Genomic DNA, 9,883 nt, shown 5'->3' on the forward strand with positions numbered 1-9,883 from the left:
GAACTAGTGAGCTCAGGCAATCCACCCACCTCAGCCTCCCAAAGTGCTAGGATTACAGACGTGAGCCACCGCGCCCGACTTTTATTTTCTATTTTTAAGGCAGAGTCTCTGTTGCCCAGGCTGGAGTACAGTGGCACAATCATAGCTCACTGCAGCCTCATACCCCCAGACTCAAGTGATCCTCCCACCTCAGCCTCCCAAGCAGCTGGAACTACAGGCGTGTGCCACCACACCTGGCTAGTATTTTAATTTTTTGTAGAGACAGGGTCTTCTTTTTTTTTTGAGACGGAGTTTCACTCATGTTGTTACCCAGGCTGGAGTGCAATGGCGCAATCTCGGCTCACCGCAACCTCCGCCTCCTGGGTTCAGGCAATTCTCCTGCCTCAGCCTCCTGAGTAGCTGGGATTACAGGCATGTGCCACCATGCCCAGCTAATTTTTTGTATTTTTAGTAGAGACGGGGTTTCACCATGTTGACCAGGATGGTCTCGATCTCTTGACCTCGTGATCCACCCGCCTTGGCCTCCCAAAGTGCTGGGATTACAGGCTTGAGCCACCGCGCCCGGCCGAGACAGGGTCTTCTTATGTTGCTCAGGCTGGTCTTGAATTCCTAGACTCAAGCAACCCTCCTGCCTTAGCCTCCCAAAATGCTGGGATTACAGGTATGAGTTACTGTACCGAGACTATATTTTTATCAATAATTAGTGGTGGTGAGGGTGTGAACATTTTATTTTAGAACCTCCTGTTCCTATTTCATGAATGTAAAGTTTTATCTTTCTAAAGATACCAATTATAGATTTTTTTTTATTTTTTGAGAGTGTTTCACTCTTAATGCCCAGGCTGGAGTGCAGTGGTGCAATCTTGGCTCACTGCAACCTCCGCCTCCCAGGTTCAAGTGATTCTCCTGCCTCAGCCTCCCAAGTACCTGGGATTACAGGTGTCTGCCACCACACCCAGCTAATTTTTGTATTTTTAGTAGAGACAGGGTTTCTCCATGTTGGCCAGACTGGTCTCGAACTCTTGACCTCGGGTGATCCACCAGCCTCGGCCTCCCAAAGTGCTGGGATTATAGGAGTGAACTACCATGCTTGGCCCAATTACAGATTTTTTAAGTTTAGGTTTTGACAGTATATCTCACCTCAGCCTTTCTCTCTCTCTGTCACGCAGCCCACAGGGGAGACGGTAAGGTCAGTGTGGGGGCTAATGAATAAATGCTACATGGTGCCCACTGAGGTGGGTAAGGGCTAGGCACTTCTCTTCCCCTGGAGTGGGGTGGCTGTGCTGGGTACCCTTGGCAGACACGGTAAGGGGGACTGCACCTGGAGAGGGTGGGCCAGTTGGGGAAGGACTGCTCAGCACTCGTAACTGTGTGTCACCCCTCGCACTTCTCTCTGCAGAGACACAGGAGGGGGAAGAAGCCAGCCTCTGAGGTAAGGCTTCCCCTGGAAGGCCCTGGGCTGGGGCTCTCTCCTGTCAGAGCTCAGTTACACACAGGGCGAGGAGTCCCAGGGTAGTGGCGGGCCCCCTCCAGGAAATTCACAAGGTTACCACAGCTCAGCTGAAAAGGTAGAACTTCCCAGAATGTGGCACCCTAGTGTGAGAACATGAGGAGGATGAGATGTTCTGACGGTGTTTTTTTTGAGATGGAGTTTTGCTCTTGTTGCCCAGGCTGGAGTGCAATGGTGTGATCTCGTCAAACTGCAACCTCCACCACCTGGGTTCAAGCAGTTCTCCTGTCCAGCCCTCCCGAGCAGCTGGGATTGCAGGTACGTGCCACCACGCCTGGCTAAGTTTTTTGTATTTTTAGTAGAGGTGGGGTTTCTCCATGTTGGTCAGGGTGGTCTCAAACTCCTGACCTCAGGTGATCCACCCACCTGAGCCTCCCACAGTGCTGGGATTACAGGTGTGAACCACTGTACTTGGCTTCTGAGGCCTATCTGCCCATAGTCCACCCTCTTATTTCTCTTGCAGCTCATGACCCCCAGGGGGCCTGGAGGACTGAATGATGTTGCTCCCCAAGGAGGAGGCTGCCATCTTGTCTCAGGAGAGAGAGCAGGTGAAGTCCCCATGGGAGGAAGCATCTAGCCCCATTCCTGCTGAGCAAGAGGTGGCAGGGACCCCAGGCTGGGAGGTAAGGACAGCCTGAGGCTTCAGCTGGAACATCTCCAGCATGAGTCCAACTGAGCAGGCAGAGAGGCACTGCTGGAGGCTGGCTCAACCCCAAGATGAGCAGGCCAAGCTGCCATTTTAGGTGAGCGAGGACATCTGTGCGGAGCTGAGAGACGGCAGCCATGTGTGAACAGACTGGGTCTCATCCTGGCCTCCCCTGACTTCATGTGGACAGAGCCTGTTTCCCTGTCTGTGCAGCACAGAACCTTTCTGATCTCATTGCTGGGTCCCTCTTCTTCCTGCCAGGAAAATAAACAGGTTCCAAAGGAAGTTGCTGCGTCTCCAGCTGGTAAGACCGTGGGCCCGACGTGCTAATCTCAGTGACTGCTAGGGTCACGGAGCCCCCAGCCCTTTCCCACCTTCCTGACCTGGGGAGGGGAGGGAAGCAGCCTAGGAGTCAGGTGTCTTGACCTTCCCGGGAGCCTCCCTGGGTTGGCAGGAACTCCAGGCCACTCCCCTGAGCCAGCTGCCTGGACCTCCTGGGGCATCTCAGAGGGAGGGTTGCTCCCAGCAGGGGACTTAGAAGGCTGCCGGTTTCTACTTTGTAGAGGCCTCTGAAGAGGACAGTAATGAGTAAAGGCCCTGGGACTGGGTCCCATGCTTGTGACAGAGTTGGTTCTCGGCCTCCGACAGCCCCAAGACTCAACCGCAAAGAAAAAGTTTCCAGAAAATCCAAGAGCTGCTGCTGCTGCTGCAGGCTCGGCTGCCACCTTTCAGGGCCTCCATCTTCAGACAGACCCAGTCTGGCCTCATCCACATTCTGTGTCCCACAGCTGCAGGAACAACACCTCCTGCCACTACAGTGGACTGTCCCTGGAGTGGCCCAAGGGGGCCCTGGCCAGCCTTCTGACTCAGTGCCAGGGGACAGACCAATGTCCCTCTTGTGCTGACAGCTGGGCCGCACCCTGGCTTGAGGGCATTTACAGAAATGCTGGCAGGAACCACCGTCCATGGTCCTCTGGCAAAGGAGGCCTCGGGTGGCTTCTCAGAGTGTCTGGTTCTCTGCTCCGGGCTGTTCCCTAAAAAGGTGTGCCCAGCCCAGCCAGTTGTGCTGAGGACAGACGGGGAGAGCAGTTCCTACCTTCTGTGGGGGCTTCGGCTCCAAACCAACAAGGGCCAAAGCCCCAGAAGGCACAGCAGAAAGACAGGACTCAGGGCACCTGAAGCAGCCTTCTCACTGGCAGAAGGAAACAGAAGCCCAGGGTAGAGGGGGGCAGGCCCAGGGTCACACTGGGTAGTGGCAGAACCAGGACTAGGGTCAGAGTCTCTAACTCTCAGCCACCCATGCGACCACCTCCTCTGTTCACCCCAGTGCCTCATGGGTCCAAGGTTGCCCCCTGTTCCTAGGACAGGCCTGTTGCCCACAGGGCTCATGTATGGCCCTGCCTGACCCAGCCACCGGGAGGATGGCCCTAAGGTCGGAGCCCAGACAAGCGTCCTCCTCAAGCTCCAGCCTGGTCCCGAGTGGAAATTTTTCACTGGTCAGGCGTCTCGACAGCAGCATCCTTGAGGACCTGGAGAGGTGGCCAGTCCTGTGGTGAGGTGACAGAGGCTGAGGGTGATGGCTCAGTCTTGGGCTTCCATGGGTCCTTCCCAGGAATGTTCTGGCAGCTGCCGACTGAACCCTGGGAAGTAACCCCGGCACAGAGCTCCCTGACTCTCCATGATTCGCCTTTTATTTTGTGGTGTCGTATACGAAGGGAGGTCACTGTTGTGATGGCGCTGGTGGGACTGCTGCCCCAATGTAGGGTAGACTGAGTCGGGCCCGAACTGTGGGCCTCCAGGCTGAGTACTGCCCTCTCCACCACACCCAGGGCTGACCGACACCTCTAGTCAGCCCATTCTGGCCCCTTCCCTAGATGCTGGGACAATGTACAGTTTGTGTCACCAATCTGGGCAGTCAGAGATGGGTCAGTGGGGGACATGGGATAGGGGCAAGGCCAGCTGACACATGCTGAATCTCCACACAGCCCTGTCTCAAACACGGCCCGGCCAGGCCAGGTGCTGGGGAAAGCAGGAAGGAGGCAGGGGTGGGGCTGCTCTTGAGAGGCTGTGAGGCCCATCACACAGCCTGGCAGGGGACCCAGGTTGGAACTACCACATTGCTTTATTGCACATCAGGGCCCCTGGCTAGGGAGCAGGCTGAGGACTAGGTACCCTATTCTAGCGGGGCACAGCACAAAGCTCATAAGGGGAAGGGGTCACCAGGAAAGCAAAGACACCATGAGTGCTGGGCCGGGGCTGTCCGGCGGGCACGGAGAAGCTGAAGTGCTGCAGCAGGCAGGTGAAGAAGAGGAAGAGCTCCATGCGGGCCAGGGGCTCCCCGAGGCATGCGCGGCGGCCTATGGGTAGGGGAGGGGCCTCAGTGAGCATGGGTCCTGGGCGATACCCCTGCAAGACTCCACAGAAGGGTAGGGAGCTGGGCACCCCATAGGCACCTGCTGAGAAAGGCAGGAAGGCCTCTGGCTTCACAAAGCGGCCCTGGGCATCCAGGAAGTGTTCAGGGTGGAAGCGGAAGGGCTTCTCCCAGTGGGCCTCATCCTTCAGCAGCGATGACAGGTTGGTGAAGAGCGTTGTTCCCTGGGCAGGAGATGCAGGGTGGCAGTGGGGACTGGGCTCTAGGATGCTGGGACCCCTGCCACCAAGCATACAGCTGGACTCTGCTAGTTCTTCACCTAAGAAGCTCCTGGGCACCCACTCTGACCCCATAGCAGGTCCCAGTCACATCTGGGGGTACCCACGCTGGCCCCTCTCCCTACAGGTGTGGGGTCCTCCAACATTCTGGCAGGTCCTGGTCTGTCTGCCCCACTAGACAGGCTCTTGATGGACAGGATAGCTCTGACTCTGCTGTACACCCCACAATCAGTGTGGTGGCTTTGAGGTTTGGGTGGCCAGGGTTCCCAGACTGGGCCCACCTGGCAGTGCCCATGCTGGGGCACCCACCTGGGGCTGGTACTGAGCTGGGTGAGGAGGGCCCCAGGCCTACCTTAGGGATGAGGAAGCCCTGTACTTCAATGTCTCGGGATGTCATGTGGGTCACACCCAGGGGGACGATGTCCCCAAAGCGCTGCACCTCGTGAATCACAGCAGTGGTGTAGGGCATGCGAGCCTGGTCACCCATCTCTGGTCGCCGCACCCTCCCTATCACGTCATCGATCTCCTGTTGGACACGGTCTGGGCAGACATGCATCCCCACAATAGGTCAGCACCCACGGGACTGGCCCTGAGCGTTCCTTCTGCCTCCCGTGTTGGAGGGGGTCAGGCTTACAGGAGCCTGACCAAGCCTGTGCTTGGAGCCCCAGGTGTCCCAGCTAAGCTCAGAGTACCCCGCCTGTACCCTTCCTCCCTCGCGCACCTCCCGCCCCTGGTCCCCAGCTGGGCTCACGCTGCACATCTGGGTGAAGGATCATCAGCAGGAGGCCCCAGGCCAGCGTGATCGAGGTGGTCACCATCCCAGCAGAGAACAGATCAGCTACCACTAGGCGCAGGTTTTCATCATTGAAGCTGCTCTCGGGGTTCCCCTTGGCCTGAGCAGGGCCAAGAGGGTACTCAGGAGACAGGTCAACCCAGGTGCTGCTCACCGGGTGATGCACCAGCCCCAGCTTTTGCCTGGCCACGCCTCATTGCTCTCTGGACCCTCAACCCACCACCCCTGCTCCCCACCCTGGCAGCCGCTCCCACCTTCTCCATCTCTGCCAGGAAGGTTTCAGTCAGGTCTCGGGGTGGCTGGGCTGGGTCCCAGGTCATCCTGTGCTCGTTCAGCAGCTCATCCAGCTGGGCCAGGAAAGCCTTTTGGGAGCGTAACGCCTTGCCGGCCAGCCCGGGGATGCGCAGGAGGACAGGGATGGCATTCAGCACCTGCACCAGACACAGAACAGGGTCTGGATTCCTCCTACACTCTGCCTTCACCTGGACCAGTATCAGGCCCCAGCCCTCTCCAGGGAAGACCCAGCGCCTGCCTGTCCCCACCACTGACCTCCCAAGTGCCAGCCTCCATGCTCTCTCCTTACCTTGGGCTGGTAGAGGAGAAACCTAAAATCAAATTCTCCAATGTGGACAGGAGGCACAGGGTCCTTGGCCTCTCTCGGTGCCCCCCAATCTGGAACCCCTGACCCGCGCCCACCTCTCCCACGACCGTATCTGAGATTTCCGCCCCTCCTCCAGGCCCTTCTTCTTGCAGTGGGTTTTCTTGGATTGTCCTTTCCCAAGCCCCTCTATGCAAACCCTGCTCCTTGGAAGCCCGCTGCAGCCCGGGAATCTCTCAGGAGCTCACCCTGCAGACGCCCCCACGGTCCCTGGCTCCGCACCTCACGTAGGAAGCCGGACTCCTCCGCCAGTCCCTCCATTGTTAGGTCCAGCAGCCTGAGGAGGCGAGGGTCGTCATACTCAAAGCGGCGCCTGCAGGTGAGGGAGGCGATCACGTTGCTCACCGCTTTGTCCAGGAGGCCGCGGGGTTGAAAGGGGCGTCCTGGGGGCAGGAGATGTGGAGCAGGGCTCACTTTTCCCGTTCCCCACCTTCCCAGTTCCTGCCTTGCGTCCCTCTGCCCCTCACCCACCGGAGTGGTCTGCGAAGGCAGCACAGAGGCAGGCGGCCTCCTCGGTCACCCACTGCTCCAGAGACTTCTTGCCCAGGCCCAAGTTGCGTAAGGTGGACACGGAGAAGCGCCGCTGCTCGCGCCAGGCGGGGCCGTAGCGTGCCAGGAACACCCCTGGGGACCAGAGGGACATGTGAGCGTGGGCGTGAAGGCCTTGGCCCTGCCCTGCACCGCCTACTCCAACCTTGCACTCCGTTTAGTCTCCCGCACTGCCTTGCCTCGTCCAGCTGGGCACAGGATCTGCTCTGCTTACCCACCTTGCTCGCCTGCACTCCCCTGCATGGGGCAGGGCTTGACTCCCTACTTGGCTCTGCCTACCCTGACCGCCTTTCCACTCAGGGAAGATCCCGCCGGCCCGGCCCCACCCGCACTGAGCCCGCAGTACATCGGCCCCCCAGACACCCACTTCAGCTGGGAAAGGCGCCAGCCCCGCCCACCTGGCTCCAGGCGGTTCTGGCAGTGGCCCCGCCCACACGCTCGCACCTCCCCAGATCAGGTGGTGTCCCCGCTGTCCCCAGCCCACTCGCTGGCCTTTCTGTGTTTCACATCCACAACCCGGAGCCCTCTCGGCCCACCTGGGCCTACAGTTACCGCCCACCCAAGTCCCGTGGAAACGCAGTCTGCGTCCCCACCGCCACTTGCCTTGGGAGCGCGGCCCGTAGCCCAGGACCTGGTAGATGGGCACAGGCGGCCGATCGGCGGTGTCCTCGCCGCGGGTCACCAGCGCCTCACGCACAGCCTCCAGCCCGTTGAGTACGACCACCGGTGTCCAGGCCAGCTGCAGGCTGAACACGTCCCCAAAGCGGCGCCGCAGCTGCGAAGGGAGGGTCAGGGCCTTCGTGAAGCCAGGGTCTCCCCAGACTGCAGGTCCTAGTCCCAAGTGAAACTTGGGCCAAGCTTGGGGCTACCAGGAGTGAGCAGGTGGAAGAAGGAGACCCAGTCTCCTGATCCTAGGGCAGAGATGGGGGGTCACAACTTCTATAACAGAGGAACTCAGTTTAGATATCACCTGAGTATGACCTTGCAAGAGTCGCCGAAATTACAGACAGGCCCCAGTTAGCATCCCATTTCACAGATGATGGTCCATGCCGGTGAGCAGTGAGGCCGGGGAATGCAGAGTGCAAAACGCTTGTACCGGGTCACTGCACCCCCTTCATCCTTGAATCCTGATTTAAATGGCACTCAGGACCCTGACTCCTCTCCCACTCCCAAGGCCTTTCCTTCCAGTGTCAGCAGAGGGGACTTTGTGCTCCAGAGTCTATGCTTCTCAGCGGGCTTGTACAACCACTGCAAAGTCCAGCCCCACCTGCAGGCCCTTGCCCTGCTCTTCCTTGGCATTTGGAAAATCTAATCCTTCAGGCCGTGTACAAATACCCTCCCCCAGGAAGTCCCCCAAACCTGCTTCCCCTTCGCAGCCTGGCTTCTGGTCCAGCCTGCAGTTTGACCCACCACCCGTGTTTGCTGCTGGTGGGGGGTGCTCAGGACCTCTGCCGCCCTCCAGGACCTCCTCCCTCACCTGGTTGAAGCTGTTTGGTGTGTTCTGGAAGTCCACATGCAGCAGGTTGCCCAGCCCGGGCAGTGGCATGGGGCCAGGTGGGTAGCGTGCAGCCCAGCGTTGGCGACGGTGCATCAGGTCCACCAGGAGCAGGAAGATGGCCACTGTCACAGCCAGGGGCACCAATGCATCCAGCCCCATGGCTGCCTTGCTGCCCACTGAGCTCTCTGGACACACTTGGCACCCCCACCCCACCAGGCACAGAGGACCAGACAGGACACTCTCAGCACACTGAGTGTGTGACTGATCCCTTATAAAGGGAGCTGATGACGGCCTTTGCCCTCTGCTGTGAGCCAATCTACTGTGTTGACTGTGCTGCCAGTGGGTTCAGGGTCAGGCCAGGGCAGGTAGGGGCCGCACCAAAGGTCCTTGTCCCAGCTGTTTACCCAGGGTAGGGTGGTAGAGGAGAAGTCACTCCCTTTCCCAACTCTCCAAGCCCTCACAGGCTTCTGGGATAACCAGGGTCTCAGTGGATCCTGCCATCTGCCTCCCTGCTAGGCTCACGTGCCCTTTTGTGGTCACAACCCCTCCTCCAGAACATAATCTTGCCCTTTCCTCACCCCACCTGCCTGTTCCAGAGTGGCCTTCACCACCCTTGTCTGTCACTGGCACTCACCTGGGGCCTTGGGAGTTCATGATGATCAGAGGCGCACGGGCCTGGTCTCTTCACTTCACCCTGCACTCTTGACATGCATAGACGCTATGCACACGCCTGATGGTGCACACACCTCTTCTACACTCCCAGACTCTTGTCCCCTTGTTCACATGTGCAGGGACATATTCACATACCCACAAAACCACCCACACACAATGCTCACATGCAGACTCACACTCAGAGCACATGCATTCTCTCTCTCACACCACATACACACACACACCCCCAGCACCAAGTAGCCTGCTTCTCAGCCATGCCTGACCTCTCCTGTCCAGAGGCTGCTCCCAGTAAAGCTCAAGGCTGTCACCTGGCTCCCAGCCCAGCCCACATTCCTGGACTCCAGCCTGGCCAAGACCTCTTGCTTGCAACAGGGCTGTTCCCAGAATTCCCAGTTGGTATCCTGAAGGCCCTTGCCCCAGCCTCTGACAATATCCTCCAGTGGCTTCCTGAGGGCCGCTGTCCTGCACTGCTTTCTGGCCTCCATGTCTCTCATTAGAAATCTGGTGGTAACATATACAAAAAATTACCGGGTCGTGGTGGCACGCACCTGTAGTCCCACCTACTTGGGAGGCAGAGGCAGAAGAATCACTTGAACCCAGGAGGCAGAGGTTGCGGTGAGCCAAGATCGGGCCATTGCACTCCAGTCTGGGCAACAAGAGTAAAACTGTTTCTTTTTTTTTTTGAGACGGAGTTTCACTCTTGTTACCCAGGCTGGAGTGCAATGGCGCATCACGGCTCACGGCAACCTCCGCCTCTTGGGTTCAGGCAATTCTCCTGCCTCAACCTCCTCAGTAGCTGGGATTACAGGCACACACTACCATGCCCAGCTAATTTTTTGTATTTTTAGTAGAGACTGGGTTTCACCATGTTGACCAGGATGGTCTCGATCTCTTGACCTCGTGATCCACCC

General features: G+C 58.5%; 1 protein-coding gene and 1 long non-coding RNA gene across 2 annotated transcripts; one reads left to right on the plus strand and one right to left on the minus strand.

The window, feature by feature from the left end:
• Nucleotides 1–976: 976 nt before the first annotated feature.
• LOC116544090 lies at nt 977–2,438 on the plus strand. The gene is made up of 2 exons (XR_004265809.1): nt 977–1,765; nt 1,971–2,438. It is a non-coding gene; the product is annotated as an uncharacterized LOC116544090 (long non-coding RNA).
• Nucleotides 2,439–4,256: 1,818 nt separating this feature from the next.
• LOC116544084 (cytochrome P450 2D19) lies at nt 4,257–8,548 on the minus strand. Its single transcript, XM_032270193.1, has 9 exons — nt 8,280–8,548; nt 7,406–7,577; nt 6,725–6,877; nt 6,476–6,636; nt 5,850–6,026; nt 5,554–5,695; nt 5,155–5,342; nt 4,607–4,748; nt 4,257–4,510 (listed from the first exon to the last, which is right to left on the minus strand). The coding sequence occupies exons 1-9, from the start codon at nt 8,457–8,459 to the stop codon at nt 4,332–4,334; spliced, it is 1,494 nt and encodes a 497-aa protein (XP_032126084.1). The 5' UTR covers nt 8,460–8,548; the 3' UTR covers nt 4,257–4,331.
• Between the last annotated feature and the right edge of the window lie 1,335 nt (nt 8,549–9,883).

Source organism: Sapajus apella, unplaced genomic scaffold (genome assembly GCF_009761245.1).
Source record: "Sapajus apella isolate SASKATOON/1434 unplaced genomic scaffold, GSC_monkey_1.0 scaffold205, whole genome shotgun sequence".
NCBI lineage: Eukaryota > Metazoa > Chordata > Mammalia > Primates > Cebidae > Sapajus > Sapajus apella.

Excerpts from the sequence above, each read along its gene's own strand:
- LOC116544084 (XM_032270193.1), bottom strand. The coding sequence starts at position 8,459 with ATGGGGCTGGATGCATTGGTGCCCCTGGCTGTGACAGTGGCCATCTTC. Across the intron at positions 6,637-6,724 it reads TGCCTTCGCAGACCACTCCG|GACGCCCCTTTCAACCCCGC; the intron begins GTGGGTGAGGGG and ends TCCTGCCCCCAG. Across the intron at positions 5,343-5,553 it reads CCTTCACCCAGATGTGCAGC|ACCGTGTCCAACAGGAGATC; the intron begins GTGAGCCCAGCT and ends ATGTCTGCCCAG.